This window comes from Ochotona curzoniae, unplaced genomic scaffold (genome assembly GCF_017591425.1).
Source record: "Ochotona curzoniae isolate NIBS_2020 unplaced genomic scaffold, NIBS_Ocur_1.0 scaffold_1037, whole genome shotgun sequence".
In the NCBI taxonomy this organism is placed as follows: domain Eukaryota; kingdom Metazoa; phylum Chordata; class Mammalia; order Lagomorpha; family Ochotonidae; genus Ochotona; species Ochotona curzoniae.
This window is the reverse complement of record NW_024467083.1, coordinates 32,689,771-32,708,116: the sequence shown is the minus strand read 5'-3', so window position 1 is coordinate 32,708,116 and position 18,346 is coordinate 32,689,771. Positions and strand designations below refer to the sequence as shown.

Here is an 18,346-nt window from a genome sequence, read left to right as displayed (position 1 = left end):
ACAACGGAAGGATATGCAGCACCAGATAGAAGCAGTACTAACATTCTAGCTTGTTTCCTTTTAAAGATTTATTTATGTAAAAAGAGACAGTGATGTGGGAGGGAGGGAGAGAGAGAGAGAGAGAGAGAGAGAGAGAGAGCAAGCGAGCACTCTTCCATTTGCTGCTTGACTCGCCGATGGCCTCAGTAGCCTGGGCTAGACCAGGCTGCAGACAGGAGCCCAGAACGTTCTTAGGTCTCCAGTGTGAGTGACAAGCCCAAGATTCTTGGGCCATCTTCCCCTGCCTTCCCAGGCACATTAACAAGAAACTAGATTGGAAGCAGAGCAGCCGGGACTCCAACCAGCACTCCAATATGATACCAGCATTGCAGCAGTTTCACTCACTGCACGATGCCAGCTCCATTTTAGTTTCCTTTTATGCACTTGTTGCAATTAAAAGAAAAAAGGTTAAAAATGACAGGGTGAGCATTTGGCCTGGTGCTTTAGTCACAAGCTAAGACATAACACACCCCCACCCCCAGAGTTCCAGGATCCATCTTCACTGAGGCTCGTGGTTCATGCAGATGTTCCCACCCCTCCTCCCCCCATCTCCCAGGAACAGTGACTAAGTGCTGCGTCTGAGCCACATGGGAGCCCTGGCCTGCATTCCAGGCTTTTGGCACAGTCCCAGCCCAGTCCTGGCCACCATGGACATTTAACAAGTGAACCAGCAAACAGGAGAGCTCACTGTCTCTCAACCTTTCAGACAAGTGCATCCAAGAGACATTTATAGCAACACATTCTCATCTTGCTGGATGGATCTTGCAGGCCTCAGAAGCATAAGGACACGTACAGGAAGCTCCCCAGGGCTCCCTGCCTCCGAGGCAGCAAGGCTTCTACAGAGAAATGGCCCACGGCCAGAGCAGGCCCTAGGGACCTGGCGCCAAGCTGCCACAGGCCACGGGTGGAAGGCTCTGATTTTCAAAATAGTTTCGTGTCAGCTCATCATTTTTCCATCAGGAAGTTGCAAATAGCAATTAGTTTAATTAGTTTACACACTGAGCACAAACTTTCCTAAGGGGCCATATGCACAGTCCACATCCTAGATGGATACTGGTTCAAGTCCCACTGCTTCACTTTCTAATCAACTCCCTGCTGATGCACTTGAAAAAGTAGAAGAGGATGGTCCAAGGGCTTGGACATTTGTCTGGAGGACCCAGAAGAATCTCTGGGTTCCTGGCTTCAGCCTGGCCCAGCCCTGACCATTGCTGCCATTTGCAGAGTGAAGTAGCAGACCGAATTTCTCTGTGTCTCTCCCGTCTCTGTAACTCTGCCTTTCAAATAAATACATCTTAAAACAATCAAACCAAAAAACCTCTCCCTAAACCAGGAGTAGGTTAAAGAGGGACTCGCATGGGAGTGGAGGAGGAGAGGGTGACCCCACCCAACCTAGGGAAACATTTCTACCAGGAGCAAGCCCTCCGGAGCAGGGGACAGAACCGCACCCACAGCACTGGACCGCATGAGGGAAGTAGCCACCTTTCCCAGAGAGGGAAAGCAACTCATTTGTGGCAGCATAGCAAGAGAGCCCCAAACTGAACCCAGAGCTCACGGGAGGGACCCAAATTCTCTTTCTTCTGTGTACCAGTTCAAGTCCTGGCTGCTCTGCTTCTGATCCAGCTCCATGCTAAGGCCCCTGGGAAAGCAGCTGAAGATAGCCTAAATTCTTAGTCCCCTGTAACCATGCGGGAGATGTAGAAGAAGCTCCTGGCTCCTGGCTGGCCGAACCCAGTCGTCACAGCCAAACAGGGTGTATGTAAATCTTCTCTCTCTATCACTCTCACTACCAAATACATATTTTTAAAAAATGATTAGAGAACACACACTTTTTTTTTTACCCACAAGACTCTGTAAAGACAATTTTATTTATTTATTTTCATTTTATTTGAAAGGCAGACAGGCGGGGAATGAGATCCTCCATTCCCTGGTTCATTCCTCACAGGCCCTAAGAGCCAGGGAGGGCCTGGTTAAAGCTAAGAGCCTGAAACTCCAACCGGATCTCCCATGTGGGTGGCAGGGACACAAGTCCTAGAGCTCTCCTGTCCTGCCTGCCCAGGTGTGCATTCGCAGGGAGCTGGAGTGTCATCAGAGTAGCTAGGACTTGGATCGGGTGCTGTGACAGGAAGTGTGGGTGTCCCCAGCAATGATCTATATACTACACCTCCCCCACCACCAGCAGACTGCCTTCTACAGCCTCAGTTAACCTACTGCGGCCTACTGGGCAGAACTCAGGGTGAAGAGCAGAGAAGAAAAACAGGATGGGCTGACATGAACCACGGAGCTGGAGCCTCCCAGGCAGAGAGGAGGAAGCAGTGAGCTTGACTGGCAGCTCCTTCCAGCCCCTTCTCGCCTTTTGGCATAACATTTAAGCCACTAGCCAAAGGGGCTAATCTCTGCCACCCCACTGGCACAGAACCCCGAGCAGCACAGACTCCCCTCTGCTCAGCCTACCCTTCCCTGCAGGGCAAGGCACAGTGAGGCCGGAGCAGTTCCTGCACAGGGGCTGTGTGGGTCTCCCTGGGAGTCAGGCCACCGCGCACATGCCTGCCTACTCCCTGTCCCGTAGGGGCTTGAAGAGCAGGGATCTTGTACGAAATAACAGGGCAAGTGGCTATCATTGTTTAGTCACTCACTTCATTTCATGTGTCTAGCAAAAATTCAAATCGACCATCCTGTCTGACCCCCCAAATTCTTGCAAACCCTGAAGTCTGTGAACTTTGGAGGTCTGCCGGTAGGGCTGGGGGAGGGAGGGTGATGCAGGGGTGGGAGAGGGCGGGGACCCATGTGCAGAGGGCTGGGCTGGGCTTCAGTTCAGCGGTGGGAGGGGAGGGGCCTGGGCGAGCTCCAAGTACAGAGAGAGAACCTGGCATAGGGAGAAGGCCAGCAGGGCAGCCGAAGGCCCAGTGCCCAGCCGGTGGTTTAAGCTCCTGAGCTTGTCCACCCCAGGAGCAACAGGAGCTGAAGCCGTCAGCCAGAGCCAGGCACTCAGACTCTGTGGCAGGAACATGGAGGATGCCTGCCAGGGTCCTTGCTTAGCAAGGGCTGGAGAAGAGCTGGGAGCATGCCCTGCAAGAGCCTGGGACGCTGGGACAAGAGCTTGCACCAAAGGAGGCTATAGCAGCTGGCTGGTGACAGTGCCCTTCACTGGACAAGGATCATGGGGACAGGGACAGGGGGAGGTCTGTGAGGAATTACTATGGATTTGTTTGGGTCACGCCAGCTGCTCAGTGCATAGGAGTATGTCTAGATAGAGTGAAGGCAGGAACCCAGTACCCAAGGGCCAGGTCAGGGACAGTCACAGGTGGGAAGCGGCGAGGCCAACCTCATCCGTATGCTTGTCCCACACCTGGCTGTGGGCTGCTCATTCCCATTTCACTGCACCTTGTCCTCCAAGGAGGTAGGTATTCTGCTTTTGGGGTTTTTCAGCAGACGGGCATTTTTGTTCCCAGTTGACAAAAGCCAGTGGGGGCTCAGGTGCTTCCCCAGTCACCAGACCCCACAGCAGTGCCCTGCGGCGAGTGGGAGAGAACAGGGTGGCAGCCGGGGTGAGGGTGAGGGACGGGACTTCAATGCTGCAGGGTTGGAGGAAGCACTTGGGAAAAGTCCCACCCCATGGGATCAAGAAGAAGAGGGGAGAGAAGCCCTTGATTGGCCAAAAGATTTAGGGAAACAGCCACTGGGTGGGGCAGGGGAATCCAGCCACCTGCAGGGACCCCGGCCTGGCCCCAGGGTACTCCACACCCCAGGCAGACACAGATCTCTAGCACTGCATCCAACATGACTCCCATGCTTGGGGTCGATGGGAGGAGTGAAAAGAACAGAGTGTGCAGTCCCCCTCCTCAGCAGGGGGACTTCTGAGACCTCCAGACTCAGTATGTGTGCACCCAGGGAGACCCACGGCAGCCCTGTCCTCCGCCCAGTCTTGCTGAACCCCTGCCACCACTGCCAAGGTGATGGCCTGGCCTTGCTGGCCACAGCCAGTCAGAGGGCAGGGCCTCAGCCACCTGTACCTGGTACAGACGGGCACCACCCACACAGCAGAAGGCAGGGAGAGAGCCAACGAGGCTGGAGCTGGGCCCCCGTGAGAAAGAGCTTCCTGCTCAAAAAGACGTTTCTCTAAAAAAAGACACACGAGGGGCCAAAAAGCACTGGAAAAACACACAGCGCCTCAGATCATCAAGGAAATGCAACTCTAAACCGCAGGGAGGCCATACTTCCTATGCAGGAGGACGGCTGTACCCCCCAAAATGGGAAACAGCAAGTGTAGGCGGGGACAGGGAGAAAGTGGGAAGCTCTTTGCACTCCGGTGGGGACTTCAAATGGTGCAGCTGTCATGGAAAACAGCACGTGGTTCCTCAACGACTCAGAGCCTGAACCACCTCCAGTGCTGCAAGGCACATGGCAGCCTGCTAAGCCGCTGCTTGAGACACCAACATCTCCTATTAGGGTGTCACTTTGGGTCCCACATCCATCCAGTGTCCTGCTCATGCGACCTGAGAAACAGCAGGGGATGGCTCAAGTGCCTGAGCCCCTGCCACCCACCCAGTGGGAGACTGGGATGACATGCCTGGCTCCTGGCTTCAACCTGGTCCAGCCTTTGGGTGGAAGATCTCTCTCTCTCTCTTTCTCTGTCTCTCATCTCTGCCTTTCAAGTAGACACAAATAAATAATGTTTTCAAACAAATAGTGGCCTCATGTGGTAGCCTAATGGCTAAAGTCCTCACCTTGCACATGCCAGGATCCCATGTGGGCACCAGTTCTTGTCCCAATTCCCTGCCTGTGGCCTGGGAAGGCAATCAAGGTCGACCCAAGGGGTTGGGACCTTGCACCCACATGGGAGACCTGAAAGAAGCTCCTGGCTCCTGCATTGGATCAGCTCAGCTCCAGCTGTTGTAGCCACTTGGGGAGTGGGCTAGCAAATGGAAAATCTTCCTCTCTGTCACTCCTCCTCTCTGTATTATTTGACTTTCTAATAAAAATACATAAATCTTTTTTTTTTAAAGCAAAATAAAATGACTGAGGCCTGCACTGTGGTGTAACAAGTCCAGCTGCCTCCTGCAGTGTTACTATCCCGTATGTGCAAAGATTCAAATCACAGAGGCTCCACTTCCCATCCAGCTCCCTGCTAAACAGCCTGGAAAAAGCAATGGAGGATGACTCAAGTTTGAACCTCTGCAACCTTGTGGGAGACCCGGATGAAGCTCTTGGTTGCTGGCTCTGGCCTGGCCCACCCCCAGACATTGCAGACATTTGGGGAGTGAACCAGTAGATGGAAGATTTCTCTCCAGCTCTCCTTCTCTCTGTAACCCCACATTTCAAATAAACAGTTTTTTTTTTCCTTTTAAAAAGAGAATTACCACATGATACAATAATTTCACTTCTTGGTATAAACACAAAAGAACTGAAACCAGGGGTCCAAACAGATACTTGTGCAGCTGTGTCCAAAGAGGCCTTATTCACAACAGCCAGGGGGAACAGCAGCTGGGGCCACAGCATAGCAGTTCTGTCTATGATGCCAGCATTTCATATGGCTGCTGACTTATGTCCCAGCTGCTCCATTTTCCATTCAGCTCCCTGGCAGTGGCTTGAGAAAAGCAGTAAAGATAGCTCAAGTGTTTGGGTAACTGCACCCATGTGGGAGACCCAGATGAAGCTCCTAGATTCTGACTTCAATCTAACCCAGGCCTGGCCTTGGCCATCACTTGGAAGACCTCTCTCTCACACACACACTTTAACTTTCAAAGAAATAGATAAATCCTAAAAACAAAAAGAAAGATGGAATCAACCCAGGTGTCTATCAACAGCTAAGTGGATAAACAAAAAGTGGTACCTCTCTGTAACGGAATAGTATCTAGCCTTAAACACAGAGGAAATCCTGCTACATTGCTACAAGAATAAATCTTAAAGACACGCAAAATAAAATAAGCCAGTCACCAAAGGCCACTTATCTGATGAACTTGCAATTGTTCAACTCACGGAGGCATGAGAACTTTGGCGCAGAGAATGTCCACCACTCAGGACACCCCCATTCCATCTCAGGGCACCAGTTTGAGTCCTGGTCACTCCACTTATAATCCAGCTCCCTACTAATAATGTGCCAGCCACAGCAGCAGAAGATGGACCCATTTCTTCAGCACCTGCCACCCATCTGGGAGATCCTGATGCAGTTTTGGGCACCTAACTTCAGCCCTGATCAAGACCTGGCTATTACAGCTATTTAAGAAATGAACTAGTCAGCTAGTGGATTCTGGAGAGATTTCATTGTGCTTGGAATGGTGAGATTGGCATCAAGTCAGAGCTGTCGAGCTATCAAAACCACTTGAGCAGTGCTCTTGGAGCATGCCCCACATCAGGGACCCTGGGACAGGTGGGAGGATGAGTGAGGCTTCTCCCTTTATCTTCCCCCTTACCCACATGGGTGCAGGTACCCAAACACTTGAGCTATCTTTACTTCTTTGAGAGAGAGAGAGAAAATGTGGAAACAATGGTCTTACCCACTTTCTTGTAGTCCTTGACTCTTTGTGCCCTAATCAACTATGTAAAGATTATAAAAATAAAATAATAACAACAAAAAAAGAAATGAACTAGCAATGGAAAATCTCCCCCTACCGCCATCCCGTCAGTATGTCTTTCAAATAAACAATTCCATCTTAAAAAAAAAAAAAAAAAAAAAAAGCTCAGAAGCAGAAAACTGAATGATGGCTGCCAAGGGCGAGGGGATGGGGTGAGTGGACAGGCAGTCAGTATTTAAAGAACAGAGTTTCCATTTTGCAAGGTGCAGATGGACAATGTTACACAACCATGCAAATATGCCCAACGCCAGAGGACAGCATGTCTCTTGGTGGCCACGGTGCACTGTAGCACGATTCAACAGTTTCTAAAAGAGGAAAATTTCCAACAAGACAGCAATTCTGAAGGTGCCCGTGATGATGTCAGCTGGGCAGCTGGGAGGAGAAAGGTGAGACAGGTGCCGAGTCCACCTAGAACATGTCCCCAGCACAAGGTGAGCGCAAACACTGCAAAGCCCACACAGGGCGCTCAGATAAACAGTGCCTCCAGCTGTCAATGAACCCGAAGAGCCACAGCCAGGTCAGTGCCAGGTGGCCTGCAGGATGCTCTGCGTATGCCAAATGGCCTTCCCACGTCAAACACGGGAGCTGAGCCGCCCTACTGACGGAGGCCAGAGCAAGCAAAGCTTGGGAGAAGCAGGGCCCCTCAGAAGAAGGCTGCATAGTCTGGGGGGAACTGTAGAGAGGGGAAGCGCCCCAGAGCACTGAGCCTGGCTTTCATGCTACATGCACCCAACTCCGTGACTCCCTGCACCCTAGCCCCCCAGAACAGGAAGGCAGGGACCCTACAGGACACAGCCAAGGACAGAACCAGGACTATCACAACCTAGGCCTGGAAGCAAATGGCCAGGGTAAGTGACGGCAGTCCCAGCTTTTCCTTTTGATCCACACATACTCACCAAGTGGGCATCTTATTCTTTTTTTTAATTGCCAAAGTTTAGAGAATAATTCATTTGATCTAACTATGCCACAGGGTAGAGAGATATGTTCCTCCCCACCACAAAGTAAGCCTGGAGACAAGCCCCCAGTAAGACACTGGGAGGGGTAAAGTGTACTGCCCCGGCTGGTAGCAAGTTCCCCACCCCTGGACACATCCAAGCAGGGCCTGGGTGGCCACTCTCCCAGCAGGGCTTGGCAGGACACCTGCACTCTTGTTCTGGCCTCTCCTCATCCTGGATCCCAGGATACTCTGACAATGGCTCACAGGTCACAGGAGGCTGTTGGTTATAGCATGGGAGGGGCAGCACCAGGAGAAGCAGAAGCTAGGAGCAGAGAGGGCTGTGCGGCCCCCACTCCCGGAAGGCAGGGCAGGAAGTGGGAAGGGGCCCAGTACACCACCCCACGTCACAGACCCGTTGTCCCTCTCTGCTATGGCCATGTGGCCATGTGATAAGAACCTTAAAAGTTGAGAAAAAAAAAAAAAGCCAAAAATCTCCCATGGGTTGAAAAAAATGCATCACCCCAAGGCTGAATAATACTTTTCCAAAATCTAATGGCGTGAGAATGCTCTCAATAATCCAAAAGTGTGCTTCAAAAAGTTCATGGGAATGGAATTAAAAGATCTGTTTATTTTGGTACAAAACAGCTAGAACTCAAGCAATCTCATACATAAACACACACACACACACACCCCTAGAAAAAGTGTATTAAAATGTTCTTGGTTTTCTCAGAGGGAAGATACTGGTAATAATTATTCTCTATATTACTCAGAAAAATTTTTTTGCCTCTTTTACAACAAAATACTAATTCCAGAAATCCCCCCCAAAGCAGCGATACCTACCGCTAACATCAAAACCACTAACACAAATAAAAAAATATATATATTGGAAACGTCTAGAGTCAACCTGCTGGGCTACAGTTCTTTGTCGCTCATTCTGTGCAGTCCAGGGTGGTTTCCCCGCTGGCTTGGACCTCTCCCCGCCCCCAGTCTGGGCTGGACCAGGGATAGGCGAGAAGCAGTGGGGAGAACCAAGCACCAAGTCTGGGGTGGCTGCAACCAGCAACACTCCCAAGCAGTGCTGGGCCTGGCTGAGCCTCAGGCTCTCCAGCCAAGGCGGCGGCTGAATTAAGCACCCCACATTTATGGGATGCATGGTCATGTGACTCGAGGTTGCCAGGGTAATAACCAAGCAGAAACACCCCCCCACCTCAGCCATCACAGTAGTACCTGTCCACGGGGTGCCCCGAACCTCCTCGCTCCACACACTCCAGGAGCCATGCTCGAACTCCTCCTGGGCACGGAGCTGCACGACATGGCTCATGCCCTTCCAGGCATCATAGATGAAACTTTGATACTGCAGGCCCAGGACACCAGAGCTGGAGGCAGGGTGGCTGCCGCTCTCCACCTGTGGGTGGGAGGGGCATTTATGTTCAAGGATGGTCTCCGCCCCCTGGCCCCACAGCCTGCAAGAGGCATTGGGAGCTCACACCATGATGGGGTGGAGCGGGTGCTGGAGGCTCACACCACCACCAGCTGAGGGACAGGGGGTGGGCCGCACATAAGGTGCGCACCCTCTGGGCTAAGAGACTGCTGGGGGAAGTCACCAACCCCTCCTCATCTCCATGGACTACTGCAGCCCACCGCCCCAGGCTTCCTCCCCTACCCACGTGAGGACCACACAGGCAGCCACTGGAACACACTGCTGCTTGCTCCCTCCACCCTCTTTCTCCTTCTAGGGACACATCTTTGTCTAGAAGCCAAAGAGGAACTTACGATCCATTCTGTGAATGCCTGGGACCGCTCAGCCCGGTACCGGATCTGGAACCGCAGCCTGTAGAAGTTGGAGTTCCAAGAGACGGGGTCCTGCCAGGTGATGCTGAGCCAGTGTGGCTTTTCTGACACAGCACTGACGGTGATGTTGGTGGGTGGGTCGGGCTGCACTGTGAAAGACAAAAGAGCAAGGCTCCGAGGCAGCAGCCAGGTGGGGCGGAGGGAGAAGCCCCCAGCCAGCGCTCTGCACGCCCACCACTCCCCACGCAGCCACTCATCCCAGCCCGTCCCCCAGCCGCTAGGCAGCCCTGGGAAGAGTTTACTTACAGATCTTGTAGCTGTCAAAGTTCACCACCAGGCTGGACGTGCTGCTGATGCTGTTGGCCACACACAGCGACACGAAGAGGGAAGATTTGTCTGTGGAGGGGAGGACCAACTGGCACGAGAACTTCTGTGATTCCTGAGAATACGGGCACGGCTCCTGGAGGTCTGTGACCTGGCTGTTCAGGCTGTGGGACACAGAGCAAGGGAGAAACAACCCCCGCCCCCGGCATGGCCTGGTCAGCCTCAGCAGTTTGGGAAAAGGGGGAGTAGTATAGGGCTTAGGTGCCAAGCTCTGAGGCTGGGATCCCAGTGCCCGACTGATGGGCTGTGCTCTGCTTTTCCAGTTTTGGACCAAATTATTTAACCTGAGTCTCTTTTTTCTGCTTTGAAAATGGGATTTTTTAAAATATTTACTTTATTTGAAAAGCAGAGTGATAAAGCGCAAGAGAGACAGGTATCTACTGGTTCACTCCCCAAATGGCCAAGGTGGGGCCAGGCCAAAGCCAGGAGCCAATAACTCCATCTGGATTTCCCACATAGGTTCAGAGGCCCAAGGATTTGTGCCATTCCCTGATTATTTCCCAGGCACATTTGTGAGAAGCTGAATGGGAAATGGGGCAGCTGGGACCCGAACTAGCATCCCTATGGGATGGCAGTGTCACAATTGGTGGCTTAGTCTGAGATGCCACAACACTAGGCCCCCTCACAAAATGGGACTGTTAACGGCTCCTATGGGTCTATGGGTCTAACAGAGTCACCAGGTAACAGTAGTTCAATGCCCAGCCACGGGCAGGGGAGGTGCTAGGCTGGGAGGGTTCAGCCAAGGACTTAGACATCAATGCACAGAGAGTTCTGATTTCCTGCCAGGGTCCGTGCTCTTGACTCTGGTCCGGGTGGGTAGTGTGCGGAAATGAACCTAGGGAAGCCCCAGCACAGCCTCGCGGCATTATGGGAAAGGGCCGGCGGCAGACACCCAGACACCCAGGAGCAACAGCGGGGCACCACGCTTCCCAGAAGCATAGAGCGCAGAAGGAGCTCACAAGGAGGTGACAGCATCCCCAGCAGGTGAATCCAGGAGAGGATTTGGGGAATGTGGGTCAGACACTACTGCCTCGGTCCTAAGGCTTGGGACTCACCCCCCTGGTGACTGGACAGGCATGGAAAGTCAAGACAACCACTTGCCTCTGATCCAGGACCGTCTCCAGCCCTGTATCACCACCGAGCCTGCTGGGTGGGATTGACTGCGTCCTGCGGGGGTGAAGGGCAGGGTCCCGGCTGCTTACCTCCCATCTCCCACAGGCCCAGGCCAGATGCTGAAGTCACAGTTGCTCCTGGCATGGACAAGCGGGCAGCCTGTGCCAGGCAGCAGGTGGCAGTGGGCACACCCCAGGGGAAGCAGAGCCTCGCTCCCCTCTCCACCTTCCTCCCTTCCGACATGCTGAGCAGTCACTCGTGGCAGAACTGGAGCATGACCGAGGCATGCACTACAGTGGCTGGCACTTTCGTGGTCCACGGAGCACTGTGACTGAAGTGTCCAAATGCAGCTGGTATCTGTGATTGGTCTGGGAAAGAAGTTCCAGTCCCCAGAGGAAAGCCATTGAGGCTCCAGAGGACATCCAGACCCAGCTTGGGCGACATACGGCTTTTTGGTCTACCCACTGAGGCAGTGAGCTAGCACCTAGTGCCAGCTGTATCCACTACAGATGGGCAATCTACACTCGTCCCCAGAGAGGCAGGGAACTCGTCACTGCCAGGAGATCTAGCAAAGCTGCAGACCACACCAACTAAAGCCTCAACCCCCAGAGGTCCCTGCTCTGTTTCTGATAGCTCCCCCTTATTCCTGGGGATACAGTCCAAGATCCCTAATGGATCCCTGAAGCATGGTAGGCCCAACCCCTCCATGTACTGGGCTTTCTTCCTTACACCCTGTAGGGTGGCCAGAGAAAATCAGAATCAAACTGTCCTTCTCTGTGTCAGACCTGTTTCCCACTCTCCCAGGGCCCTGGGCATCACTCACTCCTCTTCAGGGGAAGATAAAAGTGCCTTGAGCACAAGCGCTGGTCATAGACCATTGGTGGAGAAGGACAGGTACTGCATACAGCTGCGATACGCTGGACACAGCAGCTGTGATTCAATCAGAGACATGACTCATGTCCTGGGTGGGACGGTGAGAAAGTGCATCCTCAGAATGGTATGAGAGTTATGATGACCACAGACACAGGAAGGCTACCATCCTCCCATGCACGACCTGACAGCCCTAGGTTAACTGGACTGGGAGAACCCTTGGCACGGGGGGCAAAGGGAGGTGCCAAGAAGTGCACAGACTCCTCTTCCACCTGCTCCCCTCTGCCTGTACCCATCCCACGTTGCCTCAGCTGATGCAGACTTCTGGTGGCCCAGCAGGTACCCCAAGGTAGGCATAACTTCCCACCTCGCTGCCACTTATTACCACTTCCTGGCACCTTCCTTGACCAAGGGAACAGGCTGATGTGCCTCCAGGATCAAGGCACATGTCATGGGCACGAGGAGGATGGCGGGCAGTGCCTCAGTAAGGATGGGGTGGACATGAGCAGGATGCCGGCCCGCCACACTTACTACTTTTTCACCTCCAGCATGGCCCTAGTTGTTGCGGACGGCGGCCTCTGTGGATGCCACTCGCAAGTCACAGGCTTGTCGAAGCTCCTCCGGAAGCAGGAGACACGGGGCTTCTCCGGGGGAACTGAAAGCAGAAGGGCAGGTGCCGAGGGAGTGAGGAGGCAGGCAGGGCGTCCTGGGAGTACACCTGTTCAGCATACATGGAATTGCATGGGGCAGCTGGCTGCATGGTCTTCCACGGAGAGGGCTGCTGGGCTCGGCCCCCGCCTGCAGCCCTGGAGCCTGTCCTCACCCAGGACACCAAGGCCCAGCTCAGATCTCACGGAGGCTGGATGATGACAGGACATCCATGCCTGCATGGGAGGCTGGGAATGAGAGCCCGAGCAAGGCCGGGAGCAGGTGCCTGGGGCCCACGTGTCTCACATGGTGAGAGGGTGATAAAAAGTGCAGATGCAGCCTGACTGTGTGACCCTGGGCAAGTCCAACCTCCCCAAGTCCACGAGCCCATGATGAGTCAGCAATACAACAACAGCACCTCGGACTGTCTGACAGTGTCGGGGTACACTTAAACAAGAGACTGACGGAATTATGATTCCTTATGAAGAACTACTACTTTGTAGTAAAATGGGGAAAATCTGTCGGGGGTGGGAGTTTTGGGGGGAAATCCCAGTCTATATGAAATTGTACCACATTTTATGTATATATATATATAAAAAGAACTACAGCACCTCGCGGGGCTGCTGGGAGGTCCAAATGAGACTTGAGGCAGAATGAACCCCAGCCCAGGGCTTGGCTCCATCAAGCCTCAGCTTAGAACAGGCAAATTCTAAAAAGAAGGGATCTTGGGAGAGTCTAGTATGTGCCACACAGGGTGTTGGCACCAAGCCCACACGTACTGAGCTCTCAAGGGATCCCTCAGAATTTTACACACACATACATACACTGTCACAAACACACACATTCACATAAACACTCTCATATTCACACACATACACAGTCACAGACACATTATTCACACACACCCAAGTATACACACACACACAAAACACATGCTCATTTAATCTTGTCAACAACTGCAAGGTAAGATAACAAAATCAACTTTCTTTTATCAAAAACGAATCTGAGAAGCACAGAAGTTAAGTTATAGGAGAATACTTTGAAAAGTTCACGGAAAACAGAATTCAAAGTTCAGTGCAAAAAACAAAAAGTTTGAGATCATAATTTTTTTCCTGATAAGTTAATTGTGTGTTATATCTGAAGACCCGGCCTATGTGAAGGAGCTGATTCAAGTCCAGGTGATCTGGCCCTGGGCCCCATGCTGTTGTTACCCAGCCCGCTGCCATGGCCCTCACTTGCAAGGCGGGACAGATGCTGTCTGCCAGCGACCAGGTGCCCCACCCAGCAGGCTTCTCCCCCAGCATCTCCTTGGCAGTTGCCAGGAGCCTTGACCTTGGGCTAAGCAAGATCAGGCAAGGCCTGTCTGGGCAGCTTTTCTTCCAGGCATGGGTGCCACCCATCAGAACTCCAGCCACACAACTCACCATCCACCAGCAAGTAGACAGACCCGGCGGGGTGGTCGTCCAGGTAGCACGAGTAGTTTCCTGAGTCTTGGAGCTGCACCGACTTCAACAGCAGTCTCCCGCCCACGCCAGCCCACTGGCGGAGCACTGTGCTCTCTGCCACACTGCGGAGCAGCCACTGCACCGTGACGTTGGCTGCCGGGTCCACGGCTGGGCAGCTCAAGTTGACGTTGGCCCCAAGCTGGCTGCTCACCACATGGCTCCCCATCTCTGCAGGAGAGAGAACAGAGTGAGAAATTCCCCGGAGAGGTAAGGGACTTGATGTCTGATTGGGGCAGGCCCGAAGGCTCCAATCACTTAGAAAATCTTTCAAAGATCTGCCAGGGTGCACAGCGCACAAAGCAGACCCAGGCACTCTTGGTAAAGAAATGCACCTACCTGGGAATGAATGAATGCCAGGGTCCCAAGTGAGACTCTCGGGGTCCACCAGACCCAGGCAGACTCAGAATCACAGGCCTTCACCACAGGGTAGCCCATGCCACAGATGGTAACCCAGGAGGCAGAAAGCTTGCCCAAGAGTACCAGTCAGTTAGCTATGCCCTACACTGCCCTCCCCAACCCATATCCTATGCCTACCTGTTATTAAACAACTTAGGAATCGCTCATTTTATTTAAAGCCCAAATTGGAAAGGAACCACACACACACACACAGACACACACACATCTATTCCCCAACCCTAAAAATACATGTGTGTGTATACTTAAGGAAAAGCTTAAAGGAACAAGTATGAATTTCTATTTGATATACAGGTTATAGATTCGTAGACTCTAAGTAAGACATTAGCTCAATCACCTTACACTAATTTTTTAGCCAATCAATTACCTGACTCCAAAAATCTGAAGGAATGGAGGCAGCAAACACGGCCAGTTTTCTCACAGAGCACGTTTTGTCCTTTAAGCCAAGCATATCACCACGTGTGTGCCACAAGTCCAGCAATAAAGCTGCACAGAGATTTCAGAAGGGCTGGCAGCTGTCCACGCCTGACCTCCCCTCCCTGCCCAGGCTCCTAGCCCTATGGGTGGACACAGAGGGATGTCTCCCTCTGACCTGCAGAGCCTCCTTGCCTGGGAGGAGGAGTTATCATCAGAGAGAAGTAAGGCTCAGGTCCTAGCAGGTGGTTACATCTCCCTCAACCCCAGCCAGGGAAGCCTGGCCCTCCAGACGGGCCACAGGTCACAGCTCGGGGACTAGAGACCCAGGCATCAAAGGGGCAGAGATGGCTTTCACCGGCCCTGGACCCTGTCTGACCACCTTCCAAACTTTCCCCCAGGGGCCAGTCCTCCACTGTGGCTGGCACTGTTAGCTCCAAGGCAGGTTCTGTAGACCCCTGGACACTTAGTCATTTTGTAAATGTATTTGTAAGACTAACACACACATGTTAGTAGGTGTGTAATGCATATAAAAGTTAGGAAGGCGTTCATTCCAACTTAAAACACTATGTGCTGAAGAGACCGGCCCATTGCCCCAGATGCTGCGAGAGATGCCTGCAGCCCATGTCAGAGTCCTCCAGTTCCAGTGCTGGCTCCACTTCTGATGCCAACTTCCTGCTAATGCGCGCCCTGGGAGGCACCACGTGATGGCTCAAGCAGTTGGAGCCTTGCCACCCACAGGAAAGATCCAGGAGTTCTCAGCTCCTGGTTTCAGCCTGGCTCCAGCCTCATGTTTCGCAGGCATTTGAGGAGTGAAGCAGCAGATGGAGCATGCTGTCTCTCTTGCTCTCTCAGTTTGCCTTTCAAAAAAAATGACCACCATTATTTCCTCCAAACCTCCCCCTGGTTTGCCCATCCTTTAGCTACCTCACAGTCACACTGCACATTTGGGATTTATCATTACCTGACTTCAGTCTTTCAAAATTTGATTGATTGATTTGAATGGTAGGTAGATAGCAATCTCTCACCCAAAGTTCTACTCCCAAAATGCCTGCAAGGGCCCAGGCTGGAGCCGGAAACACCATCCACGTCTTCCGTTGAGGGTAGCAGGGACCCAAACACCCATGGCATCACCTCCTGCTGCCTTCCAGGGCCCATCAGTCAGGAAGCTGAGCCAGAACTCAAACCTGCGCATTGCTGGGAGGTGGGCAGGCCAAGTGTCATCTCAACCACAATGCTAAGCACCTGTCCCAACCTTCCTTTTATAACTAGGTTCACTCTGCATGCATCCCTAAACTTCTCTTAATCTTGCTTGTTAGAAATAGTTGGTTTATAATCTGTGATGTGTTTTTTTTTTCACTCATTCTAGTAGTTCATTTACATAGAGCTATAACATGCTCATTTTTTTCTTTTTAACGTTTATTTCTTTTTATTGGAAAGGCAGATTTACAGAGAGAAGGAGAGTCAGAAAGATCTTCTATCTATTCCCCAAATGGTCACAATGCCTGGAGCTGTGTTAATCAGGAGCCAAGAGCCTCTTCCAGTTTTCCCACATGGGTACAAGGTCCCAAGGCTTTAGGCTGTCCTCTGCTGCTTTCCCAGGCCACAAGCAGGGAGCTGGATGGGAAACAGAGAAGCCAGGATGTGAACTGATGCCCATATGGGATGGTGATGTTTGCAGGCAGAAGTTTAGCCAGCTGATCCATCACACTACCCCCACACCCCCATTCCCTGGTTCATTTCACTGTTGCATAATAGTCCATGGTGCAACACTACCAATCTGGTGTGGGAGGTCTGGGGTCATGTTCAGTGTTCTGCCACTGGGCGTGACCAAAGAACTCCTCTAAGAGTAAAACTGCTGCTTGTGGCCTATGTGTCATATGTGTCTTTGTCCTTCACAACTGACTGCACAGCACAGTCTCTCACATTCAAATCCCACGAGAACCTGATGGAGACACTGTTTGCCACTTCTGGTCCACATATAGTTGAAGCTATTATAAAAAAACCCACCTCAACTTTGGATCATCATACCAGTATTTTCTTTTCTTTTAATTTATTTTTATTAGAAAGGCAGATATACAGAGAAGAGGAGAGACAGACAAAAAAGATCTTCTGTCCACTGATTCACTCCCCAGGTGGCCGCAACTGCCAGAGCTGAGCTCATTCAAAGCCAGGAGCCAGGAGCTTCTTCTGGGTCTCCCACGAGGGTGCAGGGTCCCAAGGCTTTGGGCCATCCTCTGCTGCTTTCCCAGGCCACAAGCAGGGAGCTGGATGGGAAGCAGGACTGCTGAAATACAAATTGGCACCCATATGGGATCCCGGTATATTCAAGGTGAGGACTTTAGCCACTAGATTACAGCTTCAGGCTCCATACCAGTGTTTTCAAGCATTGCTTTTCCACTTGATAAAATGGGTATGCAGATAAAATCTAACAGAGATGTCAAGATCCAGCCAGGCCTGGTACAATGGCTCAGTAAATAAATCTTCACTTGCACACACCAGGATCCCATATGGGTACCAGTTCATGTCCCTGCTGCTCTACTTTCCATCCAGCTCCCCGCTTGTGGCCTGGGGAAGCAGTTGAGGACAGCCCAAAGCCTTGGGATCCTGCACCTGCATGGGAGATTTGGAAAAGGGTCTTGATTCAGCTCAGCTCCCAACCATTGCATCCACTTAGGAGTACAGCAGAAGATAGATCATTCTCTCTGTTTCTCCTTCTCTGTGTAAATCTGCATTTCCGAAAAGAAAAAAGATCAAGCACGAACTATGTAGGATAGAAGTTGGAGACACTGCCACAGAAGGGCTTTCTACAGACAGGTATGTGGCCTCCTTGACCCTGCTTGCTCACCCCTCCAACAGTTGAAGAATTCATGAGGTAGTTCAGGAGCACAAAAGCACCGCAGACACAAGTGCAAGGAGCATGGAGTCCGTGCAGGGCCAGGGACCATGGACACTTCTCCTTTCACTGACACTTTTCACAGGGTGCTGCCCTCAACTACAGTCACAGGTCACATAGCAATTTTTTGAAGACCAGCATTGTGGCACGGTGGGTTAAACCACAGCCTGTGACAACGGCATCCCCTATGGATCCAGGTTCCCATCCCGGCTGCTCCACTTTTAATCCAGCTCCTCCTGCTAATGGCCTAGGAAAAGCAGTGGAGAATGGCCCAAATGCTTAGGACCCCTGCCAGCCAGGTAGAAGAACTGGAAGAAGCTCTTGAATCTTGGCTTCGGCCTGACACAACCCTGGACTTTCAAGCCATCTGGAAAGTAAACCAGTAGATGAAAGCTCTCTTTCCCTGAATCATGTGAAGAGGCCCCATCAAGTGACTGATTCAATATCATCAAACCTTGCGGAAGTACCTGCGATGATGTTCGCACAAAACCAAAAATCGGGCCCAGCGCCGTGGCCTAGCAGCTAAAGTCCTCGCCTTGAATGTGCCAGGATCCCATATGGGTGCCAGTTCTAATCCCAGCAGCTTCATTTCCCATCCAGCTCCCTGATTGTGGCCTGGGAAAGCAGTTGAGGATGGCCCAAAATTTTGGGATTCTGCACCGTGTGGGAGACCTGGAAGAAGTTCCTGGCTTCAGATCAGCGCAGCACCGGCCATTGCGCTCACTTGGGGAGTGAAACATCAGATGGAAGATCTTCCTTTCTG

At 52.1% G+C, this 18,346-nt stretch overlaps 1 protein-coding gene across 1 annotated transcript in view; it reads right to left on the bottom strand.

Annotated features, from left to right (window-relative positions):
- Positions 1-18,346, bottom strand: part of IL6R (interleukin 6 receptor) — a 49,208-nt gene that overhangs the window by 10,328 nt on the left and 20,534 nt on the right. The window contains exons 2-6 of the mRNA XM_040998996.1: positions 13,779-14,027; positions 12,238-12,361; positions 9,646-9,827; positions 9,322-9,488; positions 8,776-8,953 (exon numbers count right to left, since the gene is read on the bottom strand). Of these exons, the coding sequence (XP_040854930.1) occupies positions 8,776-8,953; positions 9,322-9,488; positions 9,646-9,827; positions 12,238-12,361; positions 13,779-14,027 (900 nt within the window). The remainder of the gene's footprint in view (positions 1-8,775; positions 8,954-9,321; positions 9,489-9,645; positions 9,828-12,237; positions 12,362-13,778; positions 14,028-18,346) is intronic.